This window comes from Larus michahellis, chromosome 1 (assembly GCF_964199755.1).
Source record: "Larus michahellis chromosome 1, bLarMic1.1, whole genome shotgun sequence".
In the NCBI taxonomy this organism is placed as follows: domain Eukaryota; kingdom Metazoa; phylum Chordata; class Aves; order Charadriiformes; family Laridae; genus Larus; species Larus michahellis.
This window is the reverse complement of record NC_133896.1, coordinates 69,869,709-69,888,125: the sequence shown is the minus strand read 5'-3', so window position 1 is coordinate 69,888,125 and position 18,417 is coordinate 69,869,709. Positions and strand designations below refer to the sequence as shown.

The 18,417-nt window shown below is 40.8% G+C and overlaps 1 protein-coding gene across 1 annotated transcript in view; it reads right to left on the bottom strand.

Moving 5' to 3' along the window:
* Window positions 1-18,417, bottom strand: part of PTPRO (protein tyrosine phosphatase receptor type O) — a 156,928-nt gene that overhangs the window by 43,133 nt on the left and 95,378 nt on the right. Inside the window, 7 exon segments of the mRNA XM_074585393.1 lie at window positions 1,762-1,955; window positions 4,317-4,437; window positions 7,367-7,566; window positions 10,369-10,530; window positions 11,525-11,971; window positions 13,604-13,756; window positions 15,758-15,916. Of these exon segments, the coding sequence (XP_074441494.1) occupies window positions 1,762-1,955; window positions 4,317-4,437; window positions 7,367-7,566; window positions 10,369-10,530; window positions 11,525-11,971; window positions 13,604-13,756; window positions 15,758-15,916 (1,436 nt within the window).

Genomic DNA, 18,417 nt, shown 5'->3' with positions numbered 1-18,417 from the left:
CGCTAGAGAACCCAAACAACAATTCACCAATACCTACCTGTATGTTAAATGCCATGACAGAAAAACAGGGAGATACTCTTCTAATTCAGGCTTACTCTTTAAAATTATTTTTTAAGAAATGCTCACTTTAGCTGTGATATAGCACTGTTGTATTTTGGACTGAAATTCAGACAAAGGAATTCCAACTTGGCTTCCGTGAACAGGATTTGCAACAGTAGGGGACAATATCCTCTCATTTTCTAATGGACCACATTAACTCTGGAAGATGACATTATTTCTAAGATGACTTGGATCATTCAGGTTTTAATCCAATCGTGCTGAGTCATGATTACAAGATATTAATTACTCATTTGGTAAGTTATTTTTGTTTTTAATTTCCCTGGAGATTTATGTGCTAGTTTTACAGTCACGTACCCAATTACAGTTAAGCTGCTGCAGTAAAAATGACTCCACAAATGGTATTATGCAAATCAATTACAGTAAATCTCTATGGCTCTCACAAGAAGGGAAAGTTATTGCTATCCTTTTTGCATACTCATAACTTTCTAAACAACTAATTTCAGCTAAAATTGCTTGCTGTCTTGTGTTATGGCAAAGTCTGAATAAAATCTGTTCACCTCTAGGAATACATGGAAAGGAAGAGGAAAACTTCACTTTATTTCTGCCGAGTACCCAATCTTGCAAAGATGCATGTGTGTATATATGTGTGTGTGTGTGCGCTCTTCTAGAGACCAGTCTCCACCTAGTTGAAATCCTGGCATAAGTTTTGGAGTACTGTGTCCAGTTCTGGGCTCCCCGCTTCAAGAAGGACAGCAAACTGCTGGAGAGGGTGCAGAAGAGAGCTACCAAGATGATTAGGGGACTGGAACACCTCTCTTATGAAGAAAGACTGAGGGATTTGGGTCTCTTCAGTCTGGAAAAAAGACAGCTGAGGGGGGATCTTATCAAGGCTTATAAATACTTAAAGGATGGGTGTCAGGAGGATGGGGCCAGGCGCTTTTCAGTGGTGCCTGGTGACAGGACAAGAGGTAATGGGCACAAACTTGAGCATAGGAAGCTCCACCTAAACATGAGAAGGAACTTCTTTACTTTGAGGGTGGCAGAGCACTGGAACAGGCTGCCCAGAGAGGTGGTGGAGTCTCCGTCTCTGGAGGCATTCAAAACCCGCCTGGATGCGTTCCTGTGCAACCTGCTCTAGGTGACCCTGCTGTGGCAGGGGGGTTGGACTAGGTGATCTCCAGAGGTCCCTTCCAACCCCTACCATTCTGTGATTCTGTGATAAGTCTTTGTGGCTTCAGAAACATGAAGGCTATTTTCACAAGAGCATCTCTGCAGCTAAGCCTTCCAGATGGCACACTGCAAGACTAGCCCGCAAGCCCCAAATCCATATTATCAATATTAATTATGTAGATAAGGTTTTGGACTACTCCCCCAGAGGAGATGATGGAATTTTTTAAAGCCTTGACTGACAAACTGACCCACAAACTGAAGCTGCCTCTGGACTTGCTGAACATGCCCATTTTGTCAACAAAATAGAGGCTCATCTCATAACTCATCACTCTGCTTAAAATTTAGCATGGTTCCGCTGGCATTCCCTTACTTTAGAACAGAAAATGCCTCTAGCACCCTGGCCATTTGCTCTGCTTTGCCTGGAAAAATGTGCCAAGCTCAAAGGCATAGGCACATATTCATGGGGGAAATGCTGGGCAAAGAAAGGTCACACAGGCATGGGCAAGCAATAGTCGGTAATGGTCACTTTACCACGGAGGCAGTTAAAGAGATGGTTGCTGCTATTTCATAGTAGGTTGTCCACTCGGAGGTCATCGTTGATGGGTTGAAGTAAAACATTTCTACAACGTATTTCCTGAACACCCCAAGGAAAGGTCTGTTCCAGCTCAAAACCACAGCAGTAGGTCCCAGAGGGTAAAGCGTCAGATCCTTTATTCCAGTGGGCACTATAAACCAGAAACCGTGGTTAGTAATGTGCGCGTTACCAGTTACACTTTATTTTAAAACAATACCTTTCCTTAACCAAGTTGTACCTTTTTTTGGTTTGTTCCTGACTTTATTTCCCAACAAGTTCCTTGTCACAAGCAGTGGAATACCAATTTTCAGCTTTTGTTCTCCAGTTTGTTATGTCTACTTTTTCAGAAATGACTAGAGGCTGCTTGGTGTTGGCTGCTTAGCTTGAGATAAAGCACAGGGCTTGATTTTGGACAAACAGAGGGTTCCGTTCTACTTTGAAAATCAGGCTGTTTTGGAGATATTTCAAGTTGCTCAAAACCAAAAGCGTCAGAAGTCATAACACTTTGGAAGATAAAGGCTACCAGAAAGAATAGTTTTTATGTCTATCCCTCCTTCCCTGGGGAACCTAAAGGTGCTGTCACGTATTGCTAGTCTTGCCTCACAGATGATGACACCGAGAAAGAGAAGTCAAGTGATTTGAAAAATGTCACATAAGGGTCAACTTCTGCAACCTTTACTTGTCTGGAAAGCAATTATTCTTCATGACTTAACTGAGGCTACTTAAATAAGTACTTTTTGCTAACATTTGCGAGGGTTGCAGAGCCCCAGCTATTGCACACCGGGTCAGAGCCGAGCCCAGCACCCAGATGACTTCAGCCCATGTTAGCACAATTGCCTTTCCCTTCATAAATCATTTACCACATCTATTCTTTGCTTTCTCTAAAGTGTTGATACTCACCCAGTGAAAGTGAGGCTTAGGATAAACATGGGGAGAACTGAATACTTTTTGAAGTGTATTTTATCTTATTTCAGTTTCGTTTGTCATTAACCACCACTGAAAATAGTTTGCTTTGCAGTTCTGTATTTTAATATGAAATTCAAGATCCTGTTATGAAATGAAAACTCATACAACTGTCTTTTTACTCCATAAAAACAGAACATCCCCTTTATAATAAGAAATCTATGAGATGTTTTGTTTAGAAACTCATTGCCATTTTGAGTTTAGTAAGAACTTTTTATGGTTGTGAGGCCACACGAAAGTAGAGAAAATGAAGGAACTTATTTGCTTTGGGAATATATGATTTTACTTTCTCAAGTGAAAATAGAATTTTGCCGATTTCTGAAGTAACTACAGTGAGAAATAAAATCAAAAGCATTTGTAAAAATCGTCCAATGATAGAGATTTTAATAATAAAGTATATGTATTTTTTTGCTTACTATTTTATCCTTTGCTGAAATATACCATACTCTCTTTTCAAATTTTTACTCAGACCCAATTTATGAAAAAATATAAAGAGATTGCCTAGAATGAAAAGGCTCTCACCATATTCACTAGTCCACATACTTGCTTTCATTTAAGGATTCAATTCTTAACAGGTTAACTTTGTGGGGTTTTTCTGTTTCGCTTTCTTCCCTACATCACAGAGAGGAAGCAGAATGAAAAATACTGAAGATCTCTAGCTTTCAGCCACCTGCTCTCCCCAAAGGCAGACTATTTGGCAAAAGGAGAAACTGGGCGACTCAGGTCAAGTATTTCTCTGCAAATGTAACTCTATACACTGAATCTCTTCCTCTTTGCCCATTCTCTTCTTAATACATTTTGTTAAAACGGTGACCTTAACAAAATAAATGATACAACTAAAAGATGCTGAATTCTATGCTAAGTGACTCTTTATTTAGGAGCACGGTGTAATCCTGAATTACAGGCATGGAGGCAGCAGCTCTGCCTGTTGGCCATAAAACCACATTCTTGAAAATGTTACTTTCAGTCTCAGAGGGTTCTTCTTATCCTCAAATCTCAAAGCAGAGAACATCAAGATTCACTGTTAAACCCAAGAAAATCAAGGCATAGACAACTGAAGTTGGTGATGGTCATGTAGTACCATAGGAGATAAGCCAGGTCTCCTGACTCTTAGCACTGCGTCCTTCAGACCGGGCCACATTCCATCCTTCATAAGGCACATTTGCAACAAATGTCTTAACAGCAGTCCCACGGACTTCGTGAGACAGTGGGAATAAATCACATCTAAGAATTACCCACGTCTCTCCATGCATCACAGACTACCTGCAGCTCAGGCTGGCTACACCTAAGTGAGGTGACTCCCACCCTAAATGACATCCACCATGAGCACTGCCAGAGACACACATATATTCAGGTGTTCAAGGGTGAAGACGGTGCTTTCCACAGGGCCCTGCGTGTGTGAATCCTGGCCATAATTGCTCTCTAGTTAGGTTTGGTAAAAACATATAAATGCGAAACATTTGTCTCCCACTGAAGAAGTAGTTTCTCTACACATATTTAAAAACAAAGCAAAACAAAACATGTATCAAACAGTAGATGCAAGGGTTACCAATGGAAAATGTAACAGGATCAGAAGGCGGTCCAACCAACGGTCCTTTCCGTAAATAAACCACAACTCGGTACTGGGCACCGGGAACAAGATTTTCAATGAGGCTGCTGCTTGAATTCACCTAATAGGAGGGGAATGCATCCGATATGAGGTATTTGCTTGGTAAATGAAAAGAAGATCGAGACTGCACATGAACTGCTCCAGTTACAAAAGACATGATTCTGAAGACACTGGCATCAGCAGCTAAAACCATTCACTAAGCCCAAAATGGCAAAACTGTGAAAGCAGTCAGGGCTGAGCTGACGAATGATCTGACCCAGAGAATCACGCTTGCCTTGCTGTGCAAGGTTACCTGTCACATTGTAGACCCACTCTCTCCTGCTGCCAAAGTTTATTGAAATAATCAGGCTACATTATTGATATTCCGGTGATGCTATTTAGAGTATTTAGACAGTGCGTTTTCAATAAAAGCCTGAGTTTGTTCTTCGGCCATCTGATTCATCTGGAGCTCTGTGAGCTGAAGGCAGTCTTATGGGAAAGCTGTCTTCTGAATGCAAGTGTTAAAATGACAGCATGGTGAAATCAGAGAGGAATTACAGCACTACAAAACCTGGCTAAGGGACCTTGTGATTTTTCTTTTCAGTTTGAACCATCACCATCAAAATTTCTGCTGTGGCACACCAGGTATTGGTCAGAGCAGGAGGCATTGGTCTGGTCCGATTCAATAGGAAAAGCCTCATCTCCTGAAGAGCCAGCTAACAGCAAACGCAGTTTGGAGGAAAGGACTTCATGCACCCCTTCTAGAACTGCAGGCTGATATTTCCTACTAATATTTTCTTTGCAACCTTTCCAAAGTCTGTATCACAGCCACCTTTGCACTGGTGTTTTATTGTGATGCAAGCGACTCCATCAGTGCCAGCACAAGTTTAGTGAGGAAGGGATTTTATATTTAACAGCTGCTTTGGAAAGCTAAATCACTTTTAAATCACGCACAAGGGTAGAAACGGATAGAACTCTGCACTGAATTTTGCCCTTTTCAGCTTGTCAAGGAGAATTCAAACCAACATTAATAATTCCAGGTATAATAAGCTGATAAAATTTGATTAGAGGTGGTACGAACATTTGTAATGAGAAAAAGAAACAAATAACTGTATTTAGACCTTTCTACCTACTTGCAATAAACACACATTTACTTTTACAGATAACTTGTTTATGCATGGATTAGCTTTAGGTACTTGTTTTTGAGTTTGTAGATTATTTTTGTATTATTTCCTTTAATCACATATGTATATACTTGTGATCTTTGGTATATAATTGCGTACTGTATTGTTTTGCTTCCTGATGTAATGACTGCACTTTTAATAAATTAAAGGAAAATAACTCAAGGAGATTAACACCTGATTCTGAAAAACAACTCTCAAATTGTTATCTAAACAATCTAAACATGTTTAAGTTCATCTAAAATGTTTAAATTCATGGACAGTCTGGGAATAAAACCCAAAACGTTTTGACAATTCATTGTAAATGATTCATTTTAAAAGAAATTTTTAAAGGATGCAGACTCCCTGTATTAATTAACTTGCAGGGCTGATCACAAGTTTGAAGGAGATGATGAATATTTATTGGGAGGGTTAGCGGATTCCTTCCATTCCCATGAGCAAGCTGAGGGCGCAGCAGGACAGCACTGCAGTCCTTTGCAGACTTCTCCATCACACGCACTTAGGGAGCCAGACAGAAGTTGTGGCACTGCTCAGAAAACGGCCTTATCAGCATCTTGGTAAAGTAACTGGGATGTGGGCTAATTGAAGGCACATGCCACCGATCCATCATAGCCACAGGATCTGTCATGGGGTTGCACTCACTAAGTGTTTCAAGTATCAGAAAACTGTCATACTTGGGAGTTCGGGATTATTGATCATTATAAACACATCCCGTATGGCAGCCCTAAAGAATTGTTGTCCATCCAAATCACAGGCGGTCTGCATTCACTTCCCCATGCCAACATCTTTTTTGATGGATGAAAAGAAAACCCGACTTATGATCACCTCTAAACTTCCAGAAAGTTTAGTCAGGTTCTGTATTCATATGTAGGATATCTAAGAAAGAATTTATGCAAGTTTGATGATAGTATTACAGCACATGCCTAAGTGTTATTATGATTTTTCCCACTGCCCCTGTCCTGGTTTCAGCTGGGATAGAGTTATTTTTCTTTCTGGTGGCTGCTGGGTTTCAGATTTGGTATCAAAGGAACATTGATAATGCATATTGGTTTAGTTGTTGCCAGGTGATGTTTATAGTTTTCAAGGACTTTTTTTCAGCTTCCCATAGAAGCTGAGAGGGAGCATAGACAGAACAAGCTGCCCAAAGGAATACTGCATACCAGAGATGCCACACTCAGTATTACAAAGCAGGGTTGGCAGCGGGGCGGGAATCCACAATCAGCGTTCGGGATAGGGTGGACAGCCAATTCACCAGGTGGTGAGTGTGACTTACGTTGTATTACTTTACCTTGTATATTCTTTTACCATTATAGTTATTATCATTGGGTTTGTTTTTTTGTTGTTGTTGGTTGTTTTCTCTTGGTGTTCTGTTAAACTGTCTTTATCTCAGCCCACTAGGTGGTGGGTTTTTTTCCTTTCCCCTCCTTTTCTCTCTCTTCTCCCTACTCTTCTGGGGGAGAAGAGGGAGAATATAAGCAAGCAGCTGTGTGGTCTGAGCTGCTGGCTGGGGTTAAACCACAACAGCCACAAAAATGTCTCAAAAGGTACAACACAGCTCACAAGCTCGAACAAAGGATTGGCCACAGTCCCTCCAACAGAAACAGAATTTTAACACTACTGTGGTTTCCTGCAACACTTTCCTTCCCGAATGCTGTGCTCTCCCCTCCGCTCTGCACCACCTGTGTCCCTTTAGATTGCAGAAGGGAGCACCTACTGCTGTGCCCTGCAGCCCTGAGCCTGATAGGGCCCTTGGGCACCGCGATCCCAAACAGCAGGGTGGTTAGCAAATTTTTTCCTGTATTTGAAAAGGCTCCAGCTTCCACCATTTACCTCAGTGCAGTAGTGCTTTTCAAGCCTTTGACTTTCCTTTTGCTTCTGACAGGTCAGAGAGACCACAGACACGATGGTGCCGTTGCCGCCGCTCTCTTGTGATGCTGTCCAGGATGTCAGGGCAGTAGTGGAGCTCAGCACCGTCACGGTCACATGCTGGGGCTTCTCAGTGAGCTCTTCTATCCATTCACCTGTGGGGCCTGGGACAAGTCCCAAAAGCACAATTGAGCAAGCCACTCTACACATTTGAGGTACTGATGTTAAAATATTATTCTTTCATGGGATTATTTAGTACTGGTGGAAGAGGCTGGACTGACAGCTGTCCATCTCCACAGCACTCGGGCAGTGAAGGTGGCAGCCCCCGGGAAACAGCCTGTGGCCGGTGCTATTTCACCTGTAGCAGAGCAGGAGATGATGAGAGAAACGTCCCTGTCAGAAAATTCAGATTGCAGTATTCTCTATTGCTCACCAGAAACCACCCAGAAATATCAGATTTGCTTCAAGGCGATGTTTAAAAGCGGTGACATCCAATAATGGACAGATCGTTGACAAATATTAAAGGACAAGCACACAAATTTTTTGGCCTCTCCACACGCTAACCTACCCTCTAAGTGTACTACAGCCTCGAAGCGTGAAAATCGAGTTCACAGTGGTTACCACAGTGAAGAACCTCATTCTCCGTCAGACTTTTTGAAGCACTTAGTGGAGAACACAGGTTTAAATACAGATAAAATAAAAATTTGGAAAGTAACTTCAGCTAGAGTTGGTCAAAATTCCAGATTGCATGAAAATTGTCAGCTTTTTGTGTCACTTTTTAACTGACACTTGTGACAGTTCCCTCCTCGACGTCCCTTTTCTCCACACAATTCTAATAGTGCTTGAAGTTTATTGAGAAAATATAACAAATGCCAGAGCAAGAATTTGGTGTAACATCAGCCTATAAGATTTGACATTTCAGACTGCTATCTGAGTGCAACAAAAATATCGTGTAATACAAGCCAGTAATTTGACAGGATGATTCACTGAGTGAATGTTACAAGGATAAGATAAGGCTGAAGCTGTGAGCAAAATTTATTCATGACAGCAGACCCACACCTATTCAGGTAAGAAGAGGAATTAGATCATTAGGTTAATCTCTGGAGCCAGTGGATGTACCTGTAACTCTTATAATTCAGAAATTTTTTCAGCATCAGCCTTAAGGGAACCGAGTTAGCTCACGCCACGGCCCAAAGTTATAGTCCTCACACAAAAAAGCCTACTTGATTAAACTCATAAAGAGGAATGGAAAAGCAATTCCACCGTAAGAGTACTTGCCCACATCTCAGATTTGGCATACTACCAGGAATACATATAAAATCTACCTAAAATACTAAGGATCTTGCGTTTGTCAGAAGGAATGAGACGTTTACCAAGAACCCTCATGTGGTTCTAAAAGGCTGCAAAACTAACAGACAAAACCCAAATCCCCAAACATCCTCATGTGTTATGTGCAAAATGAAAATACTTGTTACGTTCCTGTAACATCTTAGTACTTTATACCCAATGAGATTCAAGTTCATCCTTAATCTAGCAATCGGTAGACCTACACTTTGGATTAACGTTTTCTCATTTCTCTCAGGTCTCTGTCCCCAGTTAGTAGACTTCATGAAGGACACTGTATTGCATATTGCTTAGTGGAAATTAGTCACACCTTGTAAAATGGAATAACATTGGGTACTAATAGCAACGCTACATAATTTATTTGATATACTTGTATACTTATATGTACTTTAATGTTTTCCATAGGATGAAGCTGTCTAATAACTATTCCTAAAGAAAACCAGAAGACAGTGAAATTACAACAGCAGAGACCCTTTCTCTCATGTGCCGTTTCCTCTTTTCTCGTTGTTTTCCAAGTACTGTTTCTTTCAACTATAACGTTGTTAAAAACACAGGAGCGATAGTGGAATTCGGTTACATGCAGTCAAGCATTATGATGAATTTAAGCCTAAATAGTTCGTATTTGTAAATATTACAAGCTACTAAAGACACCATTTTTTGTTAGTAATGGACTTAATTACTTGAGTACATTTCCTTTTAATATGAATATTTCTGCCAGCCTTAGCTACCCTGTCTTGTTGCAGCATTCATGGTTCGTGATTTCTCACATGTAAAATTGTGTTGTGCTGCAAGTATTCCCCTATTCTTATTGTATGGACATTTTGTAGGCTATATCTATTCCCTTCTGTAGAAAAAGGTACAAAGGTGACCACAGCCGTCAGAAGGATAATAATCTGAATTCACCAACACCTGTCTCACTTGCTGATCTAATTGTCAGTCATGATACTAGTTTACACAGTAGTGTATTATTATTTTGTCTTTTACTAAGTCTTCCGTTAAGAAAGCCTGGGATTCTACAGGGAAATAATAAATTACTTTTTCTCCTCTGAATTTAGCAGGCTGAACTATTTCATCTACTGAAATTTGCCCCGCTTTCTCTCAGAGACCATGTAATTTCAGAGTTCAGGGTTTAATTGTGCAATTACCACACTCTCAGCCTGAGATGCCCTTCATCCCTAACCCGGTACATACAGCCTCCAGGAGTAAGGAAGTTAAATATTTCCAAGAATCTCTATAACCACCAACTTAATTCTCGGAATTAAATCCTCTCTTTGAAATATGCAAGAGGGGAACCTGTTTCAGTGAACCTCTTCCAAACACTAGGCAATGACTCTAAATGATCTTTAACGTCTCTTCCAACACAAACCATTCCATGGTTCTATGACTCTACCAAATACTTCACCTGTTTTCAGTTCTTAGCTCTGCCGAGACGGCATGATGAAGGCCCATCCAGGCAGGATATAACATATTTGCACTATATTTCCTTCTCTGGCACAGGGAACTCCAGAAGACCAGACTCTTCTGATCCTGCAGCAGATGCCATAGCTGCCACAGTGGTCAAACTCTGTACATGAAAGTTATATTAGTCTGGGAGAAAAAGACAGGTTTGTTGAGATACTTACTGATGTAAAAGCTAAGTGTTTTTGCTGATTGACTTCGACGAACTTCACAAGAGCCAGAGGAGCTAAATGTTGTTACGGACAACTTATATTTTCCTGGTTCTTTCAGTTCGGCAACAAATTTGTGAGTGTCCTCACTTACTGTCAAAAATTCTGTGGAGTTCTCTAAATCAGGGTAAAAAAAAGTGTGGATTAATTGAAATTTGAAAGCCACTGAGGAAATGATTTATATCAGAAATGCTAACGCTGTTTCTGCTGTGGGATTAAAAGGTATCCAAGAGGACTGGATTTATGTGGGTAGTTTTCCTTCTTGCCATCAGCACAAGAGTAATTAATGACTACGGTTGCAGTATAAGTGTAGAGGAACAATAAACCCAGGACAAATTCTCATTCAGCAACAGGGATGATAAAATAGGGTTGCCATGACTGTGCAAGTGAAAAACAGCATGGCATGGAAGAAAAGGAGCTTCCAATTTTCTATCTATTGCCTCCTCCTTCTGCAAAAAAAGTATTTGTCCTCAGTGTGGCAAGGCTTATGAAAACTGCTTGTCAGGAAATAAAATTCATTTGGAGAAAACAGATTTTTAAACCAGAAAATCTTTAAGCAACATGGCTACTTTATTGCGTCTCCATCACTTGAAAAGTCTCCCCATTCTCCATCTCAGCCTCCTTGTGGCCTAAGGAACACATTTAGTAGCTGCCTTCTGAAACAACTGTTAATCTGAATGTAGACCCTCTTTTTCTGTATGCCCCTTCCAGTTGATGTCTCCCTGAGAACCTCTCTCAGTGGCTAACAAAGCTACATGATATAATGTACATTCTTTGTCTCAACTTTCTATCGGCTTGTTTCTCCTTTCTCGGATTCCAGAATGGATTTATGATAACTGCAGTGTAAACAGTGCGGCAATATGTGCAACAGTATAAATCTTGTTTAACAAAAGAGAATTGCAAGCTGCAATTTAACCCCTCCTCCCTCACTTTTTATGAAGCCCAACCAGAACTAGAGGCTATCCGGTGGAAGAAAATTCTCAAGAAATACAGGAGATCTAACAAAACCCACTGCAGCAGAGTACTAGGTAATTAATAATTTGTAGAGGAGACAACCCACCAATGGAATTACAGAAAAGGGGTTTGAAAAGTGTATAAGCCTCTGTTTTACCTTCCCTTTCAATATTGATATGGAAACCATCAAACGCAGTAGGAGGCTTTGGTGGTAACCAGGTCAGCACCATTTGTACAGGAAGAAAGGAGGGGGGCTCTGGCTTGAGTTTTCCAGATGTGTTGACTTCATTGGCCTCATAATCACTGGAAACCGCATTGACAAACTCCCCTTCACCCTCTGACGACTCAGCTTCGTTAGACCACCAATATGGCTGCGACGTGGTTTCGTACTCGGTGCCGTTATAGCGGTAGTCCGGCCAGGCTGCAGATGTGTTCGCTACTGGAATGTCAGGTGGGTTGTCAGAAAAATGGCTATGTTTTTCTTTCCTTATGATTTCTTGTGGCCCAATGAAGGATTCTTCTGCAAAATTTCCGCTATGCTCTTCCCAGTTGTTTCTGTTGATTGGTACAATCTGAACAGAAATGTTTCGAGGTGGGTAAGGAACTAAAAGAGAAGCAAGGGTTAGTCTTTTAATAGGTATGTTCTGTGCGTCTTTATGATGTGTTAATTCCCCTGGAGAACATTGTTTGCAGAAAAACAGTGCATCCATGGATAATTTTAAATACCTTGTTCTTATTAAGATTCTCCCTTCTCTTACATGTAATTATAGCAGAAGTGATTCTAGTGGGATCAAGATGAGTGTAAATTCACAGACGAATCATGACTCAAGAATACCAGGAAGAAAAGCAGATGTGAAGTCACAGTAAATCAGAGTTCAGTGCCATTACAGCAGCAAGGCTACTCATGTAAGAGTAGCTTTTAACTTATTTTATTGTGTCTTCCAGAAAGATCTTGATCATGGAAAAAATTACTTCTGTAGAAATGAATTGAAAAAAAAAATATGCAAAACTAATATATGGCATAGCTCATATTTAAAAAGTATGACTTTCATGTTCCTGTAGGGCTTTTCATATGCTTTTTAGTGGCCGCCTTTTCACAAGCATTGAACATCAGTTTAAATTTTAATATTTGTGAAAGCCTGATCTCAAGACTTGGGTCTCAAGAAGACAAAATTGTGGCATGCAAAGAAGTTACTTCAACTTATGCCAGGAGGTGAACACACAGCATTTTGTCTGCCACACTGTAATTGCTTGTCCATCATCTGCCCTTATACGCAACAAGTGCGAGCAGCCCCTGCAAACAATTTTGACTGGCAACTTTTAAAATGACACCTTACAACACAGTAATTTGTTCACCTCCCCTGTTCCAGCCGCGGCCACTGATACAAAACCAGACACTACAATTTCATGGCAGTTCATGTGAAGAATGAGGGATGAGAGGGCAGCAGGAAAGAAAAATGTGATCCTGTTGGTTGCATTGTTATGGTTCAATATCGCGATAACTATGTTTAGGATTCTCAGGACAGAGCTCAGCTGGCATCAGTTGGCTTTACTCGGTCCAAGGCAAAGGACCAACATCAGCGTACTCATCTGAAGATTGGGCCTTTTGATTTTGCCACTGGTTCATTTCACTTTGGACCCTGGAAAATGTCTGTGGTCCAACAGATTAAGAGGCAAGTTTTGGGCACCATCCCAGGACCAAATTAAATTAGTTCTGGGCCTTGAACAAATGCAATTTTCAGCCTTTGCAATATTGCTGTCTTGGAAATTAAAAGTTCATGCTTCAGGGCATAAACTGGCCGCCAAGTAGGGCGAATATGACATTCTTCTTCTCTGTGATAGAAGACTGCACAATGAGGAAGGCTTTCTCCAACGGTTTAGCTGTGATTCACTGCGCAAGGAGACAGACCAATATGGATAGATCAACGGTACGCTCAGTGCGGCTGTTCCGGTGGCTTAAAAATTAATTCCCAGCACAAGGCCTAGGATTTCTCATGAGAAGCAGAATTGATTTTCTAAGAAGCAAGCTTTATAACAGAAACACTCATGCAAATTTCCCTTTGCCCCGTATTGTACACATAACCCTCCGCACCAGCCGCAGCATCCTGGCCAGGAGCAGCTCCCAGGACAGCTCCCACACAGACCCTCCTCCCTGTGGGATCAATCCCCTCCCCATGGCAGAAAGGAAAGGAGACAGACAGACTTGGAGCAGATGGTACATAATCATTTTCTTCACCTGTTCTGTGCTGTTTGGGCTCATGCTGGACCCCGCTGTATTCCACCAGCGTGCTTTTGTTGAAGGTTGCTTCTGATACCAACTGAAACGTGATGTTACTGTAGCATATACCTGGTAGCCAGTGATTGAAAACTGTTTTACCTTTAAAGAAATCTGCAGAAGGTTTAAAAAGAAAAGAAGAAAGGGGAAAAAAAAAAAGAGGAAAATACATCACATGTTCACTTTCTGATAATGCGACTGCACAATGCTGAACTGGCAGTGTTTCAGATGTTTAAACATCGCTCAGCCCGGTCTGAGACATGAAATTCTAATAATTCAGTTTGCCAACATTTTTCATTTTTTTCTGGCTGTCAAAGCCACTTTGCTACAAAGAAAAAAAAAAAAAGCCCAGCACAAGAAACACGAGCTGCTTTTCACAGGAAAGGGAACTGAATCTGGCAACCTGTTCCACGTGACGCTGAATGTCTCAAAGAGCGTCTGACAGTTTCTGCAGACCTTTAACTGCCGCACGCAAAAGGCGCCTTGGTCTTTTGCTGACTGAGGCATGAGGCTGGGGGTGGACGCTGAAAGGGACGCATCCACCACGCAACTGAGCGCAAGCCGCGGAACTGAGAGCCGAGCTCACCTCCACCACCACTACACGTACGGGCTGAAGAGAAGTTGCTTAGGGCTGCGTGGCTACGGGAAGTAGTGTGCGAGTTGATTAGTGAATCTCTTAATTCAGGTTGACTTTTTTATTAATCAGCAGCTGCAGCATTGCAGCTCCTGGAACCGTGTATTAGCTGTAAAAGACAAAAATTACTGCTTGTATCCCTTTTCTTCTCTGGAAAAGGATCACCTATATTTTGTGCAATACTCCAGAATCTGCCTAACTTTGGCACTTCAAAGCATTGAAAATGTGATTTCTAGCCCCACTCTGTACTGAAGCAAAGAGACTCCAAAAATTTTTCTGACCTCCTTCTGCAGGTGCGTATCTCCCTCTGCTGACTTTAGAGAGAGCTTACAGTGACCAGATTTCTACGTTGGGAACCTTAGTTCAGCGCCTAAAATTCAACCTAGTGCCTACTGGATTGCTCAAAGGCATTTTAACGCCACTATGCAATGTTAAACCTTTGGGGTTTCAGAGTGTGCAGGTGCCTTTCTCACCCCTTAGGATGCTTTCCATGGGACGGTCCCATTTACACCTTTGAGATAAATGCTATGCTTAAATTATATTGCAGGGCAAAAGGGAGTTCAGTTTTAAACAAATGAAAAAGAAAGCAGAATTTGCTCATTAGATTGTTTAGACGGTTAGATTGGTTGTTTAAACTGTTTAGACTGACGGTCTAGATTGTCAGATCGACTGCCTTTGATTAGATTATTTTAAGAAAAATGAAATTTATAATATGCAGCAGGGTTCATTAGCTCAGGGACAATACTGAAAGCTACAGTAATACACCGTACTACACAGCATAGTACTATTAGCCCTGTGTCACTCTACGGTGATAGACAACTACCAGGTTTAAATCCTGCACCAGGAATCAGGTATATTGAACGTGTTTCCCAGCTCTGGGAGATCCCAGAGCTCTCCTGTCAGCTATTCACCAAAGAGGAAACCTTCGCCAGAGGGAAGGGACTGGGAACTTTATAATGATTTCAAGTGACACAGAATGTCATCCAGGGATTTCAGCAAGCACATCTAGAAAGCAGAAACGTATCTCCAACCTTCCTACTGAGTTTTGTGTTTCCTTCCTTTTTGCTTTTCTTTTGCTTTGGATTGTACAGCAGCAGGGAAGATAAAAAAATGGTGGAGAATGTTTTGTATTTTAGTGTACATGTTTATTTGGAAACACCAGAAATTGGTGATCCCTTCGCAGGTTGATTTCAGAACCGATTAAAAGAATCCAGACGGCCCAGTCTTCCTCCAAAATCCAAAAGAAAGGAAGCGTCACTAGAACTAGGATGGGAAACAGGTTTAAATCCAAAGAGAACCACTGGCTCAATTCAAAGACCCTTCCCCTTACTGCACGATATAAAAATTATTATATGAACGGACACATTACCAGAAATATTAATCTTTATAACAAATACATGCCACAACCACACCTAAGACCACTGTTTAAAATGTTTCCAGCAGAGTTAGCATTAAGTTTTAGTGGAATAGTTTCCTCCTACCTTTGTACAGCATTGTTCGGTAGTCTTTTCCTTCCCAATAGCTTATATTTACCCTGGTAAAGACATTGTACTTCTCTGGGTACTGAATTTCAAACAACACGCCTGTTTCTGGAGATGGTTTGTAATCATAGATAGAAACACTGCTCACAGGAAGGGGTTCTAAAGGATATACAAATAAAAGGAAAAAAGGAAGAAAGGAGCACATTAATAGGAAAACTGAGTTCTTGACACATACACAACACCAAAGAAACAAACGGTTTTGCTAGGTACGGCAGAGGCACTCTTAAATCTACCAGGTGATATCTGGGGCTTCACAGAGGTCTGGGACAAAGCTACTCGGGACGTTGGCAAAGCCAAGATTTGTGCGTTCTCTCACAAAACAATTTATGTTCTTGACACTTAGACTTCAACGGAAAAAATTCCTTATTTGCCACAAAAAATAAGGTTATTATTTAAGCACTCACAGTCATGACCCCAGAAAGATTTTCATCTTTAATGCCTGCTAGTCATGTAAAAGTGCCCAGACAAACACAACAAAACACTTGCAATTGCTCATAACTTTGGCATATATCTAAATGTTTTAGATAAGCTGAGAAGGTTATCAGCGTAATGGCCGAAGGAAGCTACCTGAGTTAAGACTTTCTGATATGCATTAATGTCTTTGTTTCATGGGTAATTACATGGTCCGCGTTCCTACCATATCGGAGAGGGCCAATATCTTCGACTTATTTATCCACACCAAATATAGCAACCACAAATATAGCAATCCACACCACCACTTCTACCGAATATAGCTGTACCATTATTTTACAGATGAAGAACTGTGGTATGGGGAAGGAAAGTGGTTTACCAGGGGGCACAGGGGAAGCCTAAGCACAGAAAGGAGGTAAGCGCGGAACTGCCGATCTAGTGCTCGCAACTCTGATCCAGGCGGGCTATAAAAGGTAAGAAAAATAGCCTGTGGCCTGTGATGTGGCATCTAGACCAGTTTAGTTCTGTTGACTAAGGAACGCTGTGTCAATTCACTGTAGCTGGGAGTGTGGATTGTTGCTAATAAGACAGCCACAGTTTTATTCAGCCTCTGTTATCCACTAAAAAAAAAATAAAAATTAAAAATTTAGCTTTTTAGTCAATGCTCTCCTTAGCAAGAAAAAAACCAAAACTATAGCAACCCAACTATACACTGATTAAGAGTGCAAAGCAGATATTCAAAACAAGGTTATAGTGTTAGCTGAAATTTGTCATACTGGCATTTTTGAATAGAGGTAGTTAAAGAACAACGCCCTCAGTAATTATGCCTACATCCTACAAGTTTTTTGCCTACAAGTTTTATTGTGTTGATTTAGTTCCCACAGACATTAGGGAACAGATTGAAAAATTCAGGCTGTTCATTAGCATGGCCTTAGAGGACACATTTGAGTTCAAAGTTCTGCTGTGGTAGACACTGCAGAAAAACTAATAAAATATTTTTTCTCAAAGAGCAAGAGCAAAGAGTAGATGAAAAGGAAGAGCAGTATCAGTTTCCTAAGTAAGCGGAATTACACCATGGAAGGTGGAATAGGCTAATCAAAGGTGGAAAAGCAAGACCATAGTGGAAGCAAAAATTAAATCCCAATTAATAGCACGGTAGTTTCATCACAGCACTAAGTTTCCAGATGTGAGAAGAAAAAACAACTAAGAGCAAAAGCCAGAGAAGCAAACAGAATCTCTCCCCGAGTCTTAAGAAGAAGTTGAGTTGTCATTTTTAACTTTGAGCATAGGAATGCAGAGTTGTAGGATTATTGAACTACTTCTCACGGCAAAGATGCTTCATTAGCTTCAGGTAAACACCTGTACACCAGTATATTTGTATGTTAACCGCTTACAAATAGAAACTCCCAATCTTATAGATACCAACAGGCTCTTCAGTGATGCGATCTGTGAAAATTTTGCCGACAATTCATGATGGACTGGAAATAAATAGGAGTAAAGCAGATCACAGGAAACAAAGCCTACCCTCTTCTTTCTGCTGAGGCTTTCCCCGGTGCTCATTCTGAAATAAATAGTTCATCTGACTATCCACATGACCAGAGGGTTCATATCACAGCTCACATAGCACACCATAGTAGTTTAAACGACAATAACAATCTCTAAATAGCACAACTCTTGCATGCAGTCATCTTCCATGTTAGCGGGTGTGCCCTGGGCTTTCTTCTGCTATCTCATTCACATCTGAGGTCTCCTTAAGTCTGAAAGAATCACTGAAACTTTCTTATGTCAGTGATTAAATTACCCCATTTATTCCTTCCTACAACAAATCAAATAAAGGATGGAAGTTATATTCATTTTTAATCCAAATGGTTTTTCCTCCTGATGCTTTGATTTAATTAACCAATAATTGAATTAAGCAGTAATCCACACAGACTCTCTTTCTTGTTGTTATCTTCTGCTTACTATCCTCTCCTTGCTCATGGCTGATGTTAGCAGAGTAGCATGAGTGATATAATGCAATTTAAAGATTCTTCCATTATCTTACTTCCTTCAGTACCAAATCTTCACATCAAAAGCTATTTGCACACTGTGAAATTAAAAGGACACTCAGCAGACAAAAATCGTGTTCTGTTTTTTCACTTACTAACTGCTCCTAGGGTTATTAAACTTAAAAAATATGTAAAATGACA